The following is a 23,968-nucleotide window of genomic DNA, read 5'->3' as shown; positions in this document are numbered from 1 at the left end:
TGAAGGAGTATTTTTCAACCACAAGTTGGCATTCCAGTGGGTACTAACTGTGCTCCTCTCCTAGCCGATTTGTTTATATATTCATACGAGACTGAAATTCTTCATAAGAATACAAATTTAAAAGATGCTAAATCCTTTAACTTTACATACAGATATATTGATGATGTATTGTCCGTCAACAACCCTTCTTTTGGAAAATGGTTATCGTCAATATATATCCACCACAGCTCGAGATAAAGGAGACCACAGAAACAGCCTGTTCTGATTTTTTTTTTAACAACAGTGGTCATCTCCACACTAACATTTATGATAAAAGAGACGACTTTCATTTTAATATCATAAATTTTCTTTATCTGTGAGGCAATATACCTTCATCTCCTGCATATGGTGTTTATATTTAACAATTGATTCACTACATTAGAGCCAAGACTAACTACTCTGATTTCTTTCAACACCATAAATATCTGCGTAACATGCTCCTAAATCAAGGGGGGGTGAGAAAATGCGTCTTAAAAGGTCTCTTACCAAATTCGTTTTGAGATACCAGTCCTTGGTTGAAAAACTCCGTTTCTTCTAAAACAATGAGTCATGATTGTTTTTTGTAAATTGTTCTTTGTGCTGATGTGACCACTGACTTACCGATGATGTCAATAACATGCAAATGCTTTTGAATCACCACTGGTACAATTACGCCGCAATGGAAGAGGGAGGTTTAGCGCGCTGTAAAACCTGGATTTAACCTACCACTTCAGTTGAAGTTCCCCTACCAATTTAGGACCATTGCGGTACCAGCTGCTCCGGTGGTGTAATATTGTAATATCTATTTTGCCAGATTTATTTTGGAATTGACTGGATTATGAATCAGATTACTGTTCGGTAGTTTTGTTGTTCCCCTTATTTAGGAATAACGTACACATTGTTGTTGAAAGCATTATTGTACCTGTGGTAAAGTCAAAAACTAATATGCAAAGAAATGTCATGTGAAAAATACGCATACAAAACATGCATTATTACTGTATGTAAAAGGCATAATGCAAATTTCTCTCCATTTCGTACCTCGATTTGAACCATTTCTTCCTAGTTACTTCGTAATTGATATTAATGTGAGACTTTGATATTTGTCAGCTTCATTCATTTCCTTTCCTTCGTTTTCCCAACTTTTCCGTTCTGCTTAACAATATCCTATATTTTTCGTTACAATGTTTCCTGAAGTTTTTTTTTGGTTCAACTCTCCAAGTTTACATATGAAATATGGTATAAAAATAAGTATGGGTGTATCGTTTTAATTATGTGTGTTATTTCGATAAAGAGAGCGAAGAATTTTTGACCTAAGTTGGCGTTATGATGAACATAGCCTTGCAATTAATGAGGTTCAAGTTCAAGTTTTGAACAGAATCAGTTGTGATACTAGGAAAATCTTTTTGCATACTGTCAATGTTGCCTTTGTTCTATATGTCTATTGTTCTATTGCCTCCTGGCGATTATATATTTTAACGTAGAATATCTAATTTTAAGTAAACTAATCTCACTTGACATGTGATGGCATTCTTCAAACTTTTCATCAATTGCTACCGATTTAGTTTCCAAGTAAAACATCATTTGTATATATGTATAAAAAGGAAACATGTTTTCTGTCAAATTCTTCTCAAGACTGGTGAGCAAGTGGGGTGACTTTATCAACAGTTTTTGTACCGTGTGTTTCATTCATGGTTAACATTTTATCAAAACGTAAAGTTAGATGTGTTGTCCATACTCAAACACCGACTTGTTTCAGTACTGATAAAATGGTTGGCATTCAAGAATCGTTGAAGCACGCATAGTTTCATGGACATTCAAGTATATAGACTAATAACAAGTGTTTGCTGTTGTTGAACCGACAAAGAAACGCAAGAACACTGTATTCCGTCAATCTCAAGAAAACTTAATGTCAAATATTTACACTGCCATGTTCATTACAAGAAAACAAAGTTCAAATTTTGAAAAGAAACACACTAAATATTTTCATTCATCAAATCATTCTTGAAAAAGGTAAAGACTCGGGTTTTAATACAGTTTTGACATTACTTACCATTATATTATTAGATTTATTTCAGATTAAACACTGGGTGATAAATCTTTAAATCCATGTTCAATTTACTGAAAATGCTTACACTATTCGCATAGAATGATATCAAATGGTGAAGAATGTTCAGGGGCCGTTCTACGCCGAGGTACTTGGCTGGTACTATTTTCCTTCTCTTCAAAAATATCGAGATACCCAGCAGATCCATCAGATAAAGACCTAAGGGCCAATTAACCGTCAAAACAGAACAGGAAACGAGTTGCCCAGCATGATATTTTACATTTTTCATTGAATAGATTCATTTGCAATCAACATTTTCTTTATTGTTGAAACTGTTTTGCAACGAGACATATGTATGTATCTACATAAAATATATCTAAAAACTTTAGTGTATGCATGCAACATTCCTACCGTACTTACATAATTAGCTTTTCATGTATATTTGTTGTTGATTTATTGTTCTTTTTTAATAATTTCAGTTTTAAAGCACCTGTGCAATTTTAAAAAGTCTTTCTCCCCATCTGTAAAATTATGAAAAAGTGTCCAGTATACAACTGCACCAGCCCAGCAATATAATGATTATATTGACCGCTCCCTTATAAACTGTCACTTTTAATTGATTATATTTTTGTAAACGATATCTCTGTTTATTGTTGAACACGATTGGCGTCTTTATAAACTTAAGTTCATTTTGCGAAGAAAATAGTTATACATTGCTAGTTATGACACATTTGCTTTGAAATTTAGTTTTTATTTAAGTAGCTGTCTTTGTAAGAATCATGCAAAATCTGAAAGAAAGTGATACACCCCAAAAAAAGGCTACATATTTTTATTTTTGTACTCAAGTTGTTTTATGGGTCTATATTATGAAATGGGTATTTATTCATTCAAGTCTTCCTGCTCTTAGGAGATAATCAACATTGAAAATCCAATAGATTCTATTATATTTGAATGTCATTCACAGAGTTATCTCAGTAAATTTTTAATTATACAGTGCATTCTATACATTTTTTATCTCCTATGAGCACAGGTTATATGAAAAACCAAATGTTAATTTTTGTTTACTAAAGCATTTTAAACAAAATATCAAAAATAAAAATATGTAGGCGTTCCAACCATGAATCACATTTTGCAAGATTCTTAGCTGGAGTGCTACTTAACTAGTGCGGAAACACGATCGCCATAGCAGTTATCATTTAACGTATTTTTCAGCTACATGTTTCTGTAAAACTTTGCCATCAACAAGAATTACACAGTTTACAAGTGATATGATGAACGACAGGCGTAAATGAAACCACTCTCTCTTAACTTGAAGTTCTTTTTGTGGACTAATACCAGCACCTTAGTTGATCTATGAACCCACTTTAGTCTTTATGATTAGTTTTATGTATCAGGAATAGACTTGCTACAAGTCCCTCGCTTTATATTAAAGAATATATGAAAAAGTTTATTGATTGCATTTATCCCTTTAATAGCAAATCTACAAATCATTTCACGGACATAAGTAGTGATGTTATCAGAGAGGTAGATTACATAGATTTTCTATGTCATATATATGTAATAAAGAGGGACTAGTAACAAGTCTATATCAGGAAGTATATTATACTTTACTATCTATGTAAATAGTATCGTGCAAAAACAAACTGTAAACAATCTGCGTTTACGTATCAATTGTATTTACTAAATGTGATGGCTAGGGAACAGACAGTTTACGGAGGAATAAACGATCACCTTAATGATTTCCAGACAGAACGTGCTTCACTTGGTAAGTTAATATATTCATTCACAAACCTTACAGTCGGGCTTATAAAAAAAATGCAAAGTCAAATTTTGATTTATTGTGGCGTTCTCTTTTTGCTTACTATTGTATACGTAACGTTTAGTTTGGTGATGTAGGGATTCTTTTTAGAGCAACTTCGTGTTATTCAAAAACCATGTAAATACCAGAGTGTTGGCAAGTAAATTCAGCCAAATATCGTTTAAGATAAAAGGCAATGATACGTCCCTCTTTAATTATTCAGATAGCTATGTATTACAGGATACCCTTGATAAATTGCCAATTTCGTTTTGCAAGAAAAATCTGCATAGCCTACCTATTCCAGTAGTAGAGGCTTTCTCAAAATGTAAATGGCGATTCTTTACTCCAATGCAATTATGGATAAACGAAGAGAATAATGAAAATATATAGATGCGCTGATGGTGCTTGAATGTAAGAAAGAACCCTCATTAAACATTTTCTTCACTCATTGTTACTGCAACAGTACAGAACCAGGAGGTATACTTAATTCTAAGTTTCATTAAGTGCCAGATTATTGTTCAAGTGCATCTTACATAAGCAGAAATATCAATTAACCATGTCTTTTGAATGTGTGCTATATGGAATCGAAAAGAATAGTCCCAGATAATAGACTATGTGGTCTGTTGTCAATGAATTGACCTCAACAGTCATGTCCTTTAACGTATGCAGCGAGGCTTTTAGGTGATGTACATGGTATGCTTTGCAAAAAGACGGAATGCGTAAAATTGTCTAACATGCTGTTAGTCATTATCGTTGTTAAATATTGTACTATCGAATCCCTTTAAAAAGAAAAAGACCATGCATAAATGAGGTGAAGTGATCATTAAATGTGTTGGTATGGCATTTTGCGTTGACAATGGAGTGTGGAGAGGCAATGCAGGGAGAAGCATAGGGGTCAAAGTAGCTCACTTACTATTCTGATATCTATTCATTATAGGAAACGCTTGAAACATTTCAGGATACAAAATGACTGTTTTGTTTTACACAACCCGCCTCTATCCAATTAAGGCAACTGACTCCCCAAATTCTTCTTTCTGGGAATACTTTTTAAATTTCATATTACAGACATCCAAATGGATGGGCAATTGGTATTTCTGTTTATGCCAGACGCACTTGAGCAATTATAATCTGGCACTAACAGGAACTTAGAATTGAGTATAGGTCTCAGTCTTATAGTATACATTAAATTTTCATTATTTTTTTTTAAGTAGACAAGGAGTTTCAATCGAACTGTTGACCATATTGTTCCATTACGAAAATATCAAAAATGATTTTTAGGTCCATTTTAGAAAGAAAGGGACGAACTTTAGTACATCAGAACAGGTCAAACTAAAAATAGACTTTTTCTACTTTCACTTTTATTATGAGTTTATAAAATAGACCCCTTTTTTGAAACATTATTTTTCATGAAAATACTGTTTTTCCTCAGAAACAAGTTTTTTGTGTCATAGCTTGAAATGTACCCTGTACTTTTTAAAATGATCATTTGCGAAAAACAAAATGAAAATTCAAAACGAAAGCGCAGTATATTTGTTTTAGCCTCCATGTTTTGAAGTACACCCGCTCAGGAATATGTAATACAAGACTGATACCTATACCACCTACTGGTTCTGCACCAATGCATTATCAATAAATTAACTCAGTTTACTTTTGTTTCTTTGTGTATGTTATTTCGGCCATTCCATGTTCTTTGTTTTATTTGTCTTTGTCTGTTTTCCCTGTTTTTTTCTTGGATTATATTCTTTTGATTTCCGCTCGAATCTTGGCCTCCTTGATTACCATTTGTGTATACCAAAAACCTTACAAAACGAATGAATGTAAAATATCGTCTGAAATTCAAGGAATAGGTAATAAAATATAAATACATTAGGAGCGATAGAAAATATTAATTCGGAATGGGCGATTGAAGTGGGGTTTTTGGGTATGAGTAGATTAACACTTAAAGAACTGTTAATACTGAAATGTAGATAATCATGAGTTGATCACGAGACTTTAGAATTGTTAGCCACTTCATTTTTCTAACCTTACATACCAGATTCTTCTCTCGATGACATTTTTTAAATTTTTTTTTTTTTCAGATCAAAGGAGTCATACAATCGTTAACGTGCCTGATTTAATTAAAGAGTTCAAGTTTGACTTAGAAATAAAAAATAAGACATTCGATAGTCTTAATGCTAAGTTATATTCACTAATGAGTCTAGCTGATGGTAATGTTAAAGAGATTCAACCACTTCTAAGATATGTCAATGATAAAGTAGCTACTTACAGAAACCAAAGACAACACGACTCAGTAACTGTGGTAGGAAGCGTTGGGAACGGCTTGTATGTTCCAGAAAAAAATGAAGATGGTTCTTTCTTGCTTGAGTTAGATGTACTTTACAATAGAGAAATACCACATGTTGTTCTGCCAAGTACGAACTCACCCATAGTTACAGTACAAATAGATCCAGAACCAATACGTACGATGCCAATCGGTTCGTGTCTTCTTGAGGTAACACATAACGTTGATAAAGTAAATGAAAATGAACGATACAAATTCTTTAATCAGTTAGAAAACGATAAAACATATTTGAAAACTCTAGGATTTACTTGCTTTATTCCGGAAAGGGACGGGCCAAGTATTTTAGGTGAGACAGAAATAGATGACGTACGTAAAGTTGAAATGTTACCCCTTTATCGAACATTTAGAACTGACGAACAAAAAAAGATTCTCGATGACAAAGAGTTGACTTTCAGAGTTTTAGTTGATAAAGTCTTCGCTCTTAAAGCTCCATGGCCTCATTCCATATCTAACTTCCGGAATCGAGAACGGAAATGGCCAGATAGATCCGTGGTTGAAGAAATTGTTAAAGGCGGTTGTTTACTAACGCATAGAGCGTCACTTATGGCTTTTACATTACAGTGGAAGATAACGTTTTCCTTATCAGAGCAAGAGCTCGCGAAGAAGTTTACTTTTCATCAACGATATTTGTTCGTCATCATTAAATTGATTAAGACAAAATATCTTAGTTATGGATTGTTTGAGAGCGGTGAATCACGTATCGGATTGACATCATACCATATAAAAACTATCTTTTTGTGGCTGTGCGAAACTCGTGACCCAGAACAATTTTCCAAAAATCCTGGAATGTGTTTTACAGTGTTTTTTGAAGTTCTGAAATTATGTATTGAAAAACAGATTTGTCCACATTTCTTCATTCCAGAAATTAACGTAATGAGTGGTTTGGGCTACTACAAGAAAGAACTAACCCATAATGATAAAATATGGCTAAGTAAGAAACGGCATTTGAAGGCACTATTATTAGAGAAAATTAGAAAGATTATTGAAATACCATTATTTTTCTTGGAAGATAAACTTTTGAAAGTTATTGATGAGAAACACTTGTATGATTTACAAAAACACAAATAGATTGACTGGTGCTTGATGATGAGGTTAATAAACTTTTTGGAAAAACAGGGTCTTGGATGATTGATTATTCCTTGTTTGCAGAATATGAACTGAGAGTGCATAAACCTGATATTTTAAGGTGGAAAATAGTTTAATAGTGTTTGTTTCAAATCATCCCTGAATTTCTTTAAAAATATTAAAATTATAAAATTGAGCTCCATTAAAGACAAAGACTCCTCAAGACTTTGTCAATGTACATGATGATCACATGCATAAGTCCCTGAGGATATTCACCAACCCGCTGACATGAATTATGTATCAAATATTATTCACAAAAAATTGCAAAGCAAATAATTCGGATTAGCTGAATTAACTAAAACAATGAGGACTGTTTCTTATAATAAATAAGGTGGTACAGGTAGAACTCATCGATGCTTTCTATTTCTTTCTTTCTTTCTTTCTTCAGATTATGTAACATTATACGGAATTCATTCAACGAAAAATAGACAAGTTATTGAACAAACAACAAAAAATACAAAAAATAAACTATTGAAAGAGTAATCAAAGGAACCAAGGTTATAGCGGTAATCAAATGAATGTAATCCAGGGACAAAGACCAGATATGGAAAACAGACATACACAACAAAGATTATAAAGTAACTAAAATCATACATACAAAGTAACAAGAGTAAATGAGCAACTCGGACTCCGTTAAAAACTGGGAGCATGGACCAGGTGCACCGGAAGGTAAGCGTCCTCTGCTTTTCTAGAAACACCCGCCGAGTTGCTCATAAAAAGTCAAGTCCGGGGTAGACAAACGAGGAAAGGAAAACTATGACCCGTTGAATAAATCAGTTTTCATGGTGCTGATGGATACACCATAACGATCCACGAGTTCATGATGACGACCATAAAACTTCTGTAGTGATTACTTCAATCTTGTAGCAACATAACCCTGTTCCAGAAGCCTATTTGTTAGAGTTTTATTGCGATACAAAAAGTCTGCGTCGTTTCGGCAAGCTCTGGCATAACGTATGAGTTGTGATATGAACACTCCATACGCAGGAGCCGAAGGGATGTTGCCACAGCTGAAAGGAAAGTTGACAATTCTGAATGAAAAGTCATCATGTTTGTCGCAAAGTTTGGTCAATAGTTTTTCTTTACCATCGATTTCTAAGTGTAGGTCAAGATATGAGGCTGACTTCACAGTGTCTGTAGTATCCTTTATCTCAAGTTCTATATAGCAATAAATGAAACAAACTAAACTGTAACCAATGACAAAGACCTGACAGACAAAATAGACACACACAACAAAGAACATAAAATAACCAAGATAATACGTACAAACAAAAAGTAAACAAGCATCTAGGACTCCCTTAAAAACTGGGAGCATGGACTAGCTGAAACGGAAGGGTAAGCATACTCTCCACCTGTCTGATTTAAATATACGATCTCGTGTCAAAATAAACGTGACTATAGTTGAGTCTGGTTCAAATTCTTGAAATGTGATCAAATTGAAAAAAAAAAAACACAAAACGATTGAAACAAATGAAGTGCCACGTAGTGCTAAAGTAAACCAGTGAATCAAAGTTAAAGCCGTAATTAAATGAATGTATTCCAAGAATAAAGACTAGACAGGGAAAATAAAGAACATGAAATCACCAAAACTAACACGTACAAAGAAGCAAAAGTAAATGAGCAACCCGGACTCCACTAGAAGCATGGATCGGGTTCACCGGCAAGGTAAGAGTCCTGTGCTTTTCTAGAAACATCCGCCGAGTTTCCCATAAAAGTTAAGTCAAGTGCAGACGAAAGAGGAAGGGACAACTATGACTCGTTGAACAAATCGGTTTTAATTGTGCAGATGGATCCACCGGTACCGTAATGATCGATGAGTTCATGATGACGACCATTAAACTTCTGTAGTGATGACTTCAATCTTGTAGCAACAACACCCTGTGCCAGAAGCCTAATTGTAAGAAGTCTAGCGCGGTACAAAAAGTATGTGTAGTGTTACGGCAAGCTCTGGTGTAATGTGTCTAATTTTTCCTGTTTTAACGATTTGGCTATGTATATACTATGAGTTGAATTGGTGTCTCTGAATTATCCTTTTAATTTTGATGCTCAGGTATACAAAAGGATTATGTATGGCGCTGAATTTTAAGTGGATTGATGGGGCATTTTAGAGGAAAACTTTGACAGTTACTCTCAAAGAACTGTCATACGTTTAGATCTTCATATAGATGACGTTCTATCATAGAATAATCTTAGATTCGGTGATTATTTTACATTGCATATAGCCCAAAAACTTCAGAAAGAGTGTATTACAAACGCTGCGTAGAATTACTTATTACTAAACTATACGACAAACGTAATGAGTTCCCATTAATTGGTCAGTTGGAAATTTGTCGTGTGGCAGCTTTCCTTTAGCGTTTTTTTTTTTTTTTTTTTTTTTTACATTATATTCCCAAAAGCTTGTCGAAGCCACGTGAATTGTTTTGTACTGTGCTAACCGTCTTACAAATAATCTAACAGAGCAGAGTATCGTCATCATGAACATGTGGGTAGATAACAAATGATCTATTCCACCAAGAGAACAGGCATCAATTACGTAATTCCCTCTTTCGTCGTTAACCAGATTTGACATATGAGCAACTTGTTTGGTGCCATTTCTTTTAAGAGCAAATACCGCTTATCGCACAGGTTCACCTGATCAACACTTCCAGTTTTAAGTGTATCGGTTAATCATTAATTCTTTAGCTTCTGTGTCTATTCTTTTATTTTTTTTAGTTAGGTTGAGCTATTTTTTTATTAAATAGTCTTTGTCTCCGGTTCATAAATAACCTGTTCCTTATAGTAATCTCTGTTCTTTTACTTTTTAGAATATACGCAAGGACTGAAATTCAAATCAGAATTACCCCCGAGTTACTGCTCGGTCCATAATTAAAATTAAAAACAGTGAACACTTAATTATTCTGATTGTATTATTATTGGGGATGTTCTGGCCTAACAATTTAAAAAATCTTGTCAGCTTGTGTTTTTGAATGTTTTAATTGTGACCATATTTCTGCCAATTAACAAAGCTATGTGTAAACTCGACTATGTAAACTATCACACTACCAACGTTTGTAATATTTGATCGTGTAGGACTCGCCTGAAATGCTCGATCGAGGCTGTATTCCCATATTTAAAAGATATTAATCTTTTTTACTTCAATCAAATTCATACATGTATTTAGATAATTTATTTGTCTAATAATAATAGCTTTAAAAATAGATTTTATCGGCATTTTAGGTCATTTCAGCTGATAAGAACAATACCATTTTTAACTCGGAACAAACATTAACAAATTATTTTCATCCTGAACGTTCCTTTTAACAGATAAGAAAGTTCTTGCATACTGCAATGTTTAACAATTATGCTTAAATGTCCGGAGGCATGCATCAAAAGGAGCAAATATATGTGAAGAAATAAAAAGGTACATTTATTATTAAGAAGATGAGATAAGACCAAAATAAAAACTGCAGGAATGTCCATTCTTTTTTCTAGGTATAGGAAGTAAAAGTAAAAACTGACAAAATAACCAATTTAACAGATTGAAGCAAAGGTCACCAGAAGTGAAATATCAATATTAAGCCTTGGTTAGATTCGATCTTTTTTTTTCATTTTTCTACATTAAGTGTATAGCCGGTATTAGATGATTTATATTGATTTTTTTATTGGAAGGACAATTGCATATATGTTATACATAACTTACCTATGATACATCAAAGTAACATAACTGGAAAATTGACCATCATAAAAGGAGACAGGCGCGGATCCAAAGACGGACGTGTCGGGCGTACGCCCCTCCCTTCTCTTTTAAAATTGGGAAATCCTGGATTCACCCTTGGAGAATATGATGAGTGATGTCCAAAAAGTTTGAATTGTCGATTGTCGATTTTAAATCAATATCCTTTAGCATTGTTCTCTGTCTTCTGTAAAGTGTATAGCAACATGTTAATGAATTATACATCTTATGCGACATTCTCTGGTTAAGGTGGGGAGGGGGCAATAGAGTCTAACACCTGTTCCATTTGTGTTCTTCAATTAACTTACTATATAAATTTGCATGCATATGTTTTCAAATTTAAAATAAAAACTTTAAATTTGCTTTATTCCCTCGACAACAAAAGGCGAAGGGAAAAATAACACGCCTACAGATCACTAGAAACTTTATAAATAAGAAAACGAAATCTCCAATTGAGTTAATTGTTGAAAATGGTTAAGTCGAAAATTAAGTGGCAAAACTACAGTAGGATCTGTGAAGAAAAAAAGGTTCCCGAATATAATTCTACTTGAAATACAACTACTTGAACTGCTCTTAGTTTTTATTTCATATATTAGAAATGTCCTTTCTTATATAAACGTAAACATTGGTACCCTGTGATATATTCCGTCCTTTCATAGTATATATTCACTCTTTGGTTAAACATTTGCATTTCATATTGATCCGGTGGGGGGATATTCCGCTTTCGGGCCTATATGTTTCTTGTTAACTTGTAAACTTTATTGATAACGCTCAGAACAAATAATGTGTCTAACATGAGGTCAAACATATATACAAATTATACATGACAGAAAGAACAGACAAACAATGCACATATCAAAATAATTGTATGACTGATTTTTCTTATAAAAAGAGCTAGTTTTTTGTTAAGGTCAGTATGACAGTAGTTATAAAATAGTTGGGATTAAGTTTGCTCCTAATTCTGTTTCTAGACTATTATTGCATATAAATAAAATATGATAGTCATCCCCAATTCCATCTTTACATAAAGAACACAATCTTTTTTGTCTTGGTACATTAAGCCATCTTCCATAAATGTGTCCTCTTGAAGAATTACTTATGTCACTAAACCACTTTTGTATAAATTGATCTTGTACAATTTTAGTTACATGATTGAAGTCAAACTGGCCATCTTGATTTAAAAACACACATCTCATGCAAGTTTCATTAAACATACATTCAATATGATTCATCCATATAAAGCTTTCAGTTCCATTATACTTTAGTTTATACAAGAAAGAATTCAATAAACTACTTAACTTATTTTTTTCCTATTTTACTTCTATACAGATATTTGTAACAAGAAAACTGCATAGTATCTTATTGATCGAAGAGGCGAAGCAGTTCATTGATAATATTAGTCCAATCATGAGTTGTCAACAACAAAAAAAAAAAACCAAAAAAAAATATTAAAAACAAAAACTCAACACAAAATCGTACAATATCAATTCACTAGTGAAAGACAAAATAATTAGGATTCTAATGTCTTTGTTATTTGCAATGTTCAATATTAGCGATATTAGCAATAAATATCAACATCTGATGTAATCATTCATATATAAGATGGTTATCACTTACGTAAGGAGGGTGTTAAATTCTCGCTGCAACCATCAGAAAATGCGGCAAGCCATGTGAACAAAAATGGGCGTTTTCAAATATTAAAAATTATTTTTTTTTAATATTACATGTTCATTTTTTATTATAACAAATCTGATTTCTAATACTATAAAAACCTTTTTTAATATTGAAAGATTGTTTTTAATATCAAAAATTACATCGAATTTCTAGTATTTAAAAAAAAATTAGAAATTGATTTTCTTATATTTATATATATTCAACTTTAGTTCCTCTTACAAGAGATGTAATGACAATACAAACAATTATATAAACATATCATGCAGACAAACAGAAAATATAAGTAGAAGTAATTAATACAATAAAGTCATATAAATACTTAAGCAAGATCAATACACAAAAGAAGATATCAGCGGTTATTCTACTAGTCTCATTCCTGCGTTAGCGTATTTACATTCCGGCCCTCAAGAGTTTATTGTAGTGACTTAGCATTGGACGATATGTAAATGACAAAGCTTCATAAAATCATAAGGGTCAACGTAATCAAATACTAATTTTTTTTAATATAACAAAATGATTTTTTTTATTTCTTGACATTAAAAATGATTTTGTATCAAATATCAAATAAAAAATGTTTTCTAATATTACAAAATGTGTTTTTTTTTATTTTTAATATTACAAAACATGTTTTTATATAAGAAATTGATTTTCTAATATTAACAAATGGATTTTTTTGTATTCAATTACGATTTTTCTTATCAGAAAACCGTTTTGTAATATTAAAATATGTGACAAATTTTGCAATATATCAAAGAGATTTGTTAATATCATAAATTCATTTTCTAATATTACAAATTCATTTTCTAATATTACAAATTCATTTTCTAATATTACAAATTCATTTCAAATATTGCAAATCCAATTTGTAAAATACAAAATGTGTGATATTTTATAATATAACCAAATCAGGAATTTGTGATATTAGAAAATTATTTTTTAATATTACAGAATGGATTTGTAATATTAAAAGGTGTTTTTCAAATATTGAAGGAATGATTTTGTAATAATAATAATAACAAAATTTCTAATATTACAAAATACTGATTTTCGTCCATTTTGGCTTGCCATATGGATAAAATGTTAGGTATTTCATTCATACAATGGTAGGCAAAACTTTACCAAACTAGAGCTCAGATAACAAACTTTAATAATCAACATAACTTATTTATTTCAAAAACTTCATTTCTAATCCAACGAATATATAATGTGGTGGACTGTATAAGAGTTTTAAAAAGCCAACACTTGTTAATAAGATACGTTCATCTATGCTATAGTGAACTATTATACTATATTGCTTTCATTTTTCAGACATTATTGGTGTCCTAAATAAAAGATTTTTTACATTTTCTTTCTTTCCTTCTTTTAGCTCAATCGGAACACATCTGACATTTCCGCTCTTTAAAAGAAGTCATGTGTTTGTGGTCACGTGATGTTTGTAAACAAGTGTCATTTTTATGTAGTGTATTCGACCTGTAAAACAAAGAAATTTAGAACAAAATGTTAACGTAACGTGAACTCTACAAGATAAAGAAGATCAAGGACGTATCTTGTTTATAAAATACCTCTGTAGCGATGTTTTTATCTATAACTTCGATGATGGTAGGCCTTAAAGGTAGGAACTTTAGTTTCTTGGTGATTTTTTCCTTGATAGAGCGTGTAATTTATTACGTAATAAATGTTGCACTAATGTTTATATTTTTAATGTTTATATATATTATATCGGTAATATTTTGTTTTGTTCATGGCTAAACTAATCTCTCTTCGACTTAGATATGGTAAATTCTCATGTTTTATCAGGATACGAGAAACAATTATACGAGAAATAGCCATGCATGGCTGATTTTACAAAAATCAATGTACAGTTGAATAATTATAATGTATCCTGATGTATATACACGTAACACTTCGTGAGTTCCTCTGTGTCGTTGAGTATGCCTACGTGCACAAGATTACTTTTATTGGTCCAGAATATAAATTTAAGTACATTGTACAAAGATTACATATTTGTAAATAAAAATATACACGATTTACATATAACCACTTATTTTGATTCCTTTCTCCTTTCTACAGATTAACTTCTTAGTTATTTCAGACACAGTAAGGGAAAGTTTCCCAAAGTATTTACAACATTTTTATATTTAAACTCCCCAGTTTAAAATATATATACATTTACAATGTATGTAAAAAAACACATACATTGTGCTGATTGTTTTCCGCTTACGCTTTGATTTTAATTTTAAAAGATAGCGATGACCGTCAACTGTCCTAAAAGTGGTAGGGACTCCCAAATTTATCATATGATTGAAAAGACGACGATATATATTATTTATATTATCGTTTTCCTGGGCTGTATATCGGACAAAACACGTGTAACTTACATTTTGTATATTGGTACCCATAAAAGCTGGACAAAAAGATCTTTTTCGAAACGGTAGAACAAACAATACAACCAAAATAAAAGAAACCAAAAATAAACATGTACAATAATATTATTTTAACACAACTGCATGAAATTTGGACTAACTTTTTTTCATTTTATTAAAAACAGAACAAATATTACTAGCTGGCCCAGAACAAATATTGCTGGCCCTGAAACAAAAATCACTGGTTCTGAGCAAATATTTCTGGTCCTGACTAATTATCGCTGACCCTGAAACAAATATCGCTGAAACTGTGTTAGTACTGACTGAGCCAACAATTTTTCGCGAAATCTGTAGTTTACATATTGATAGGAAGATGGGTATTACAAACATCGAATACGATCAAAAACAGCGCGAAATTTCATCTATTATCTATGAATAAAGACATTAATTTAAAATGAATTATTTAAAATAATTTGTATGTTAATCTATTTTCAGGAGTATTCACGCTCCTGTGGGCAGTGCTGAGTGGAAGTAACAATGCTCTTCCAAATGTACACGTACAAAGTAAGTTTATATGTAATATAAACATACATTATATATTGTCTTACTCCAACATTGAAATTGGGTAAGATGAGAAGGTTGAGTAAAGCATCTCATATAGTATTTTCTTGGCCAATGAAGATTGATTGATAGTTGGGGTTTAACGCCCGAGCAACACTATTTCAGCTATATATATGTATATAGGCGATGAACATGAAATGCATGATAAGATGAACATGAATTGATGATGAAATGAAAACTGGAATGGGACACAAAGATAATGGGATAATAAAAAAGTAAATTATATTGTATTAGGTAAATTAGACCATAAAGGACAACTTAGGTGAACATGCATGTTTTAAAATCAGGGACTGTATGAGAATAGTAATATAGTCTTTGATGGAAGTAAAATACCTGTTTCTGGAGTAGTACTTAATATTTTACACATATGAAAGTGACAGACTAGAGCTAAAAACCTGCTTTATACATGCATCAAGAGTGAATCTTGGGTACATGTATGTCATGAATGGAGAATTGACAAAGATAATTCACCAGTGAACTTAATACTGTCTTTTTTTTTTAAAGTATAATTTTTTTGGCACCCTTTGGCTTTAATTTCTGAAAACTGGCGACAAAAAATGGCAGCTGGCGATTTTTCTGCCGACAGAATTTTGGAAGCCAGAGCAGCCCCTGGGGTATAAAAATTTTTGATTGCCACTGGAAATAGGGAGAGGTAGGTAGGTTGGGCCGACGATAAAGATACCGGATGGAGTATTAGAAACTTGAAATGACATTTAGAGGTTACAGTAAGTTGTTGGCACGTACACGTATTTCGTTTTTATGTCTTGCTTGAATATAGACCTTGTCATGGATTTAAGTGCAAACACACATACGTGTATGTATACTATACTATAAAGAGGGTGTTGGGAAGCTGGTTATTTGGAAAAATGTTCCCTTGAGTTAGATACTAACTAATTATAGTAACTAATTTTAATTTAAACAATTTCATGCATTTAAGTACCATTGTTTGTAAAAATCAGGTAATGTATAGCACATCATTTTTCTCAATTTGGTCTTTATTGCCTAAAATATATTAAATACATCTAGAAAACAACCGAAAAGCTTAATTATTTTATCCGCAAGCATCTGTAACATGAATATTTTTACTGCTTATATACGGAAAAGTGAGAAAACCTTTCCCGCTATTTTTCAAAAGACTGCATTTCAACTAGATTTGACCTATCAATACCTTAAAAGGGCAAACTTTACAAATTCTTAGATATTTATTCCCTGAAGTTATGGCATATACATACTTGGATAATGCAATTCAATTCCTGCGTTTATTTTCTTTTCGTTCTTCACCTTATACACATTTTACCTGATTCTTAAATAGAAAAGTACTAGACTTGTTTCGCTCTTAAGAAAGAGGATGTCAAAACCCACTTGCTATTGGCTGTATAATCACCGAGCCTTACATCTACGTTATAAGTCTTTATTTAGTACTTAGTTTAACTAGAACCGTGTTTTCCTGTCATTTGAATGTAATGTTTAATTTTGAAATTTCCTACTCGTCAAGATGATCCAACCTTTAACCCCGCTCAACATAAAAAAATGATATCTTATCCTGGCTGTTACCCTAGATTAAGAAGTGCTGTCTAAACAAATAGTGCGACCGTCGAGCTAGACATACGAGTTTCAAGGTCTCAAATTGATAATATATCACGTGCTTCATTGCCGTGCCATTCATATATAGAATAGCTGGTAAGGTATGCATAGCTCTGCATATGTTGTTCATGCATCGACTTAACGTTCTTCTACTTGCTTTATTGGTATTTATCTACAACGTACAGTCTAAAAATATACTGTACCTGTTTTCCAATTGCTTGATCCCGGATATTATGATTGCACTCTACCTCGTACATATATTACTTAGATGAACTATACGCGCACTGGTAGTAGGCTAGTTCATAATTATGCTTCCTGTATTCAAGAATAAAATGATGCGATAACCATTACTCTTATATTTCTTAATCTTTCAAATCATTTGTAGATCAAGTTCAAAACGGGGGTCTGAATGATCGATTCTTGGTGTCCAATGGCGGGAAGCCAGAAGTGCCCTCCTCACGATTAGGACAAGCTGGAGGCGGTAACATGAATGGCCGTTACTTTGTGGCCAGTGGCGGGAAACAAGCAGTGCCTTTTAATGACGACTACAAGAGCAAAGGTCATGAGTACTTTGATGTTTACTCTCCAGAACTTGCCACTCATTATGGTGAAGTGTTCTGGACTGATCAGGGCAACAACCCACTTCCAAAAGAAATCATTGACAGATTTTCTGGTATGTCAGTTGATCTTTGATATATTGAAGTGTATCACTTTATACACATTTTACTGTCAAAACCTTTGGACTTTATGTTACATGTACAATTCGAGTAACGTTAAACGGACATACGATACTTATTTACTACTAAAAAAATTTATATTCTCTTAAACCTTTTGTCTTGCCAACGTAAATAATCTAAGAACAAATTTTAGAGCTAAATTACTATATTTTGTGGTGTTGACATCGAATAATTAAGTATAACCGAATGCAATTCTGTTTTAGGAAAGGTCATGGCAATAACTGGTTACGAACAGGATCAAGTGATGGTGTATCCACCAGGTAAACCAGGAGTTAATCCGGAGATGGACGTATCAGTTCCGATCAACTGGGCCTACAACCACCATTACATGGCATGGATGACCGGAAATCACTCAAAATTGGTGAAAGTACCAAACCCTGACCCTAATGATGTTAGTGCACATGGGTCCCCGATGAAATGGGTGGCTGTTGATCTACCATCTGCCAAGGATCGTCAGTACAAAAATGTTCCAACGAGTCAAATGTTTAGTGAAGGTAACGGCGGGGAATCGAGGAAAAGTTTTCATGGATACCCCTCCGGATTTGCTCAGTTAATTGACTCACCAGACAAATGGCATATTACGCCTATGCAAATAGACACACGAAACCGAGACTGTGGTGCCACTCGTGATGACGTACACAACTGCACAGAATTTGTCCCTGGAGATGAACCTCTGCAAGCCAGATATGGTCTAGGTATTCCAAAAGATGGTGCAGTTTATTCTGGTTTGCTTGAATGTCCATGCAATAGCCGCTATGGTGGTGATCCGATGATTTATGGACAGGGTACAAAAACAAAGTACACACAACATTACTATGGTTTCATAACACAACCTTCATGTAAAACAGTTCCCACTGATGCAAATACGTGTTTTTCTGCCGTGGCGCAAACAGGAATTACTGTAGCGAAAAATGATACACTGAGTTCACCTTCAAATGATGTGCCAATGGGTTGCACTGTTCAAAAAAGCCTAGATGGTAAGTGGATTGCTACTTTCAATAAATTCCACAGTACAAAACAATGTTCTACTTCCAATACACGAATGGGCAGTCATACATTCAGCATAGGAGTTACCATCAAGATCGAGATTGGTAGCATGGTTAAAATAACGGCAACCGGACCACCTGACGCTTGGTTTGGACTTGGTTTTAACGCCACTCATATGGCGGACTCACCCTATGCACTTATCATGAATTCAACAGGCGTATTCGAGAGGCAGATTGGCACATGTGGAAGTGAGGCTGAACATTGCCCTGGCGACGCGCTTGCAAAGAGTGTCACTCTTGTTTCAAACTCTGTGGTTGATGGTCATCGGACCATTGTTTTAACACGGTCATTGACAGGAATGTCAAAGAAATATTTTACTTTTGATGGAACAAAGGATTCGCAGCTCAAACTCATTGCAGCCGTCGGTTCATCGCAAGTTTTTGCATACCACAAAGCTCATGATCAAGGTGTTATTGCTTTGCTTTCGGAAAAAGAACCAAATTGTCTTTGTGATGTTGGCAAAGCTGGTATGCTGTGCCAAACTGATGGTACCGGCTGTGATAACTTTGTTAAAAACTGTGTCCCTGGTCCTGCAGGTGAACTTTTGACACAACATAATCCAACATGCAATTCCATCCAATACAGTGGTGGGCTTCGTTGTTGTAAACACAAGCGAATCATGTTGGATGCTAATCAGCTTATTCGTCCGGAACTTTTACGCTACCACATGAAGTTCCGTTTCTGGTTCCAGGAATACAAAGTTGATGGTCCTAAAGTATCTCATCACGACCTTCCAAGAATTTACTATCAAACAGAGGCATGGGCTGGAGAATATGACATTCCACCAGCCTTTGCTCTACCGGGGAAACCAATTCCTGGATATCCAAACTGGCCTTTAAACAAACCTACCCCAGGGACCAAGTGCACCGGAAATTGTCCAAACGGAGATGACTGCAACTGCGTGCATTCGATCGTATATAAATGGACCGTTTCAAACATGAGATTGATTTACGCTGGAGGTCATTGTCACGCGCCAGCTTGCATTTCAATGGAACTATACAGAAATGATACCGGACACGAAATGGAGTTGCTATGCAGACAAGTACCGATTTACGGTCGTGGAAATGTGAAAGAAAACAAATACGACGAGAAAGGGTACATTGCATTGCCGCCATGTTTATGGGGTGACGATGAAGGACTCGAACCATCGGTGTTTCTACCGGAAAATACACCTCTTGTGTCGATCAAATACAACAAAAATACTAAAGTCGGCCATTATGGGGAAATGGCATCTTGGCAAATGAGGGGAGTTAATTTCTAGAAAAAAAAGATATTTTTTTATTTTTACACTATTTACTTTTAAGGACAACAGAAAATCGTGATTTCTTCATTTTTTTTATATATGAATTCAGTTGATAATTGTTATAACCAGTGCCATTTGTGATAATGTGTTTACATGTATACAATAAACATTCCATCTTTATAATTTGGAGTAACTTTGCATAGTTTCTGCTGACAGCATGTTCAGGTGGATAACTGTCATACTTAGTCACATTACCAAACAGCCTTTCTGGATCGCAGAGTAAAACATTTTACGATGAGAAATGGTCAAATTAATTTCGATTTATGTTTGTATATCTTTTTGTTTTTATATGATTGGAAACGGAACACTCAAACAAACATAAAGATTAGCACTTTTTAACTGTAGCTCGATCGGGCAATGCATTTGCATTAACAACTATTTTATGTATTCAGCAAAAAATATAATATATATACAAGTAAATGAAAATAATTACAAATTAAGTTTTCTAAGAAAAGTAGCAGCAACATACCTCTGAAAGTTATTAGCAACGATCATAAAGCTAAGCTATTATTTTCAAAAATAAACTTAGTCAAAGTGTGGGTTTCTGCTTGATCTTATGGACATAAACTACTCATACAACGGAGGTTCCTCCATTTAAAGTTAAGATGGCACCAAGTCAGAAAATAGCTTGTCAGACAATTTCTAGTACTGCTGGAGTAGGACATAAACTGGTATAGCTATGTACACCACATCAACAAATATTCCTTAGTAATTGTGGCGCTGCCTACAAATTAAAAACTAAGGTTTTTTTTTTTAAGTAGAAACATTTTCATTACCGATTCGTTTTATGACTGCAAATGAGGAAATGATTAATGGTACAGAAAAACATATCGTTGAAATGCTGTTTTATCGTCTTCGTACGCTATTTTGTTTTTACGTAAATGTCTAATTTGTTTTAGAAAACAAGACAATCATCTCCTATATAAATCATCTAAATCAAGAACTTTAACTCTTACAAGAATAATCAAGGGGGGGGGGGCAAGATTCTAGCAAAAATCAAATAAATGTAATCCAGGGACAAAGACTAGACATGGAAAACAGACATGCACTACAAAGAACATAAAATAACCAAAAAAAATACAAAGTAACGAAAATTAATGAGCAAATCGGACGCCATAAAAAAACTGGGGCTGTGGGCCAGGTGCACCAGTATGGTAAGCGTCCCCTGCTTTTCTAGAAACAATAGCCGAGTTGCTCATAAAAAGTCAAGTCTGGGGAAGACAAAAGAGGAAAGGAAAACTATGACACGTCGAAAAATCAGCCTTCATGGTACAGACTGATACACCGTAATGATCCACGAGTTCGTGATCACGATCATAAAACTTCTGTAGTGATGACTCTTATCTTATAGCAACATACTTGTTCCAGAAGCCTACCTGTAGGAAGTCTAGCGCGTTACAACAAGTCTGCACCGTTACGGCAAGGTCTGGTATAATGTATGAGCTGTGATATGAAAACTCCATACGCAGGTGCTGAAGAGAGGTTGCCACATCTTCTTTCCAACATATTTGTCTGTAGAGGAATCAGTCATCAGCAAATTTTCTGGTTCATAGAAGAAGCTGCTGGTAGATCTTTGATGAATATTAGGAAAAGCGAAGGACCCAGTACAGAACCTTGTAGTACTCCACTTACCACTGGCAGTTGATACCTCGACATTCAGTTCTATTAATAAATATGATGATCATTACAATACCAACGTATAACAGCCAGAACCAACTACATGTATAACAAATACAGTTTTTTTTCAATCCATAGTTTTACGGAACTCATTACCGCTTACATATGTAAACGGTGGATCAAACAGTTCAATGGTCCACGGTAAGAACATCTAAATACCATTTATGGTGTTTGCATGTGTTTTCAATCGGCATGTGAAATCGATCACGAAAAAATAAATATGCATGTACAGCGCGTGCTGAATTACTTCAGACGCACGTCTTAATGCTCTTAACCCCCCTCCCCCTCTCGTCTCCAAACGTACTTGGGTAATGCTGTCATAAAATCATTTTGGCCAGTAAACTACTTTTTTTTTCAACCGAGGATCTAAAGTTATTGTTATTGAATCAAAGTTAATTTTCAGCTTCCCCTGAGTTTTAAAAGGAACTCTCCTAACTGTATATTTGTATTTCCTTTATTCTCATCCAAATCCCCCTAAAACAAATCATCATATTAAAAATATATGTATATAGAAATACAGAAAATTCAGAAAAAAATATTGCTATAGTATAAACGAATTAAAAGACAAGGGACAAATGACACACATTCGTTGGGGTCCCTGTAATGTGAATAAACAAAAAACAAAAAACAAAAAAAAAACAATCATATGCACTGATATCCATCAACCTATGCAGGAAAAAATATAAAAGACTTTTGAAGCAACCAGCATTGTAATATTAAGTCCCTGCTCAAACCGAAAGAAAATAAGTGATATTCAAATACACTATATAACCAAACTTGTTTGCATTTGTAAACTTGTTCGGGGCACTTTTTTGTTAATAAATTAACTGATTTGAGTACTGTAGAAAGAGTAATCAAGCGAATTAAAATTCCAGCGGAAATCAAAAGAATGTAATCCAGGGACAAAGACCAGAAATGGAAAACAGACACACAAAACAAAGAGCATAAAGTAACTAAACCGTCTGATTAAAATTAGCCCCTCCGATTTTTATTTGTTTCGCCGGAGGCCAATGTCTATTTTTAATTACACTGAGTAACTAAAATAATTCATATAAAGTAACAAAAGTAAATGAGCATCTCAGACTCCACTAAAAACTGGGAGCATGCGGTGGACCAGGTGCACCAGTAGGGTTACCGTCCTCTGTTTTTCTATAAACACCCACCTAGTTGCTCATAAAAGTCAAGTACGTGGTAGACGAAAGAGGAAAGGAAAACTATGACACGTTGAACAAATCAGTTTTCCGCCATGGTCCTGATGGATACACCGTACTCAGTGAACGATCCACGAGTTCATGATGCGGACGACCATAAAACTCCTGTAGTACCAGTGATGACTTCAATCTTGCAGCAACATAACCCTGTTCCAGAAATATAATTGTAAGAAGTCTAGCGTGATTCAAAAAGTCTGTGTAGTTACGGCAAGCTCTGGCATAACATATGAGTTGTGATATGATATATATATATATATATATATATACACAATGTCTCAGAATGTGACGACTCTATTTGCTACACTGCTCCATCGGATCAAATTGATACAGGGAAGATATTTAAACGTATAGAAAGGTCTGAAAAATTCCCAACGATGTTAGAACTGTCAAATTTGCGATGCAATTTTTTGGTCGTTCCCTCCGCGGGACTCGAACTCGTACTGCTGTGTTAATTTGATCCTCTATCCTACATATTAACATCTAAATGAACTGTCCCGTACCACCATACATCGTGTACTAAGTTACAGCCCTAGATTAATCCTACGAGGAGGAATGACTCGGCCAGCGAAAGCTATATTTTATATAGCCTAGCTAGCCGAGTCGTCTAGGGCGCTGGACTTTGTGAAGGCGGTGTTGCCATAGATGTCACAGCGGTACGAGTTCGAGTCCCGCGGAGAAAACGACCAAAAATCTGCATCGCACATTTGACAGTT

General features: G+C 33.9%; 2 protein-coding genes and 1 long non-coding RNA gene across 3 annotated transcripts in view; 2 read left to right on the top strand and 1 right to left on the bottom strand.

The window, feature by feature from the left end:
* Positions 1–3,624: 3,624 nt before the first annotated feature.
* LOC148610020 (uncharacterized) lies at positions 3,625–7,462 on the top strand. Its single transcript, XM_088541893.1, has 2 exons — positions 3,625–3,827; positions 5,939–7,462. The coding sequence occupies exons 1-2, from the start codon at positions 3,752–3,754 to the stop codon at positions 7,267–7,269; spliced, it is 1,407 nt and encodes a 468-aa protein (XP_088398019.1). The 5' UTR covers positions 3,625–3,751; the 3' UTR covers positions 7,270–7,462.
* A 6,668-nt stretch (positions 7,463–14,130) lies between these two features.
* LOC148610019 (uncharacterized) lies at positions 14,131–20,490 on the top strand. Its single transcript, XM_088541851.1, has 4 exons — positions 14,131–14,324; positions 15,571–15,639; positions 17,666–17,953; positions 18,221–20,490. The coding sequence occupies exons 1-4, from the start codon at positions 14,285–14,287 to the stop codon at positions 20,323–20,325; spliced, it is 2,502 nt and encodes an 833-aa protein (XP_088397977.1). The 5' UTR covers positions 14,131–14,284; the 3' UTR covers positions 20,326–20,490.
* The window catches only part of LOC148610018 (uncharacterized), a 4,414-nt gene continuing 783 nt past the window's right edge, over positions 20,338–23,968 (bottom strand). The window contains exon 2 of the long non-coding RNA XR_015914681.1: positions 20,338–22,029. This is a non-coding gene — a long non-coding RNA (uncharacterized LOC148610018). The remainder of the gene's footprint in view (positions 22,030–23,968) is intronic.

Source organism: Perna viridis, chromosome 8 (assembly GCF_037379345.1).
Source record: "Perna viridis isolate PV_CMFRI_1.1 ecotype Kerala chromosome 8, ASM3737934v1, whole genome shotgun sequence".
NCBI lineage: Eukaryota > Metazoa > Mollusca > Bivalvia > Mytilida > Mytilidae > Perna > Perna viridis.
The sequence above is the reverse complement of the archived record's forward strand: the minus strand, read 5'-3'. Positions and strand labels throughout refer to the sequence as shown.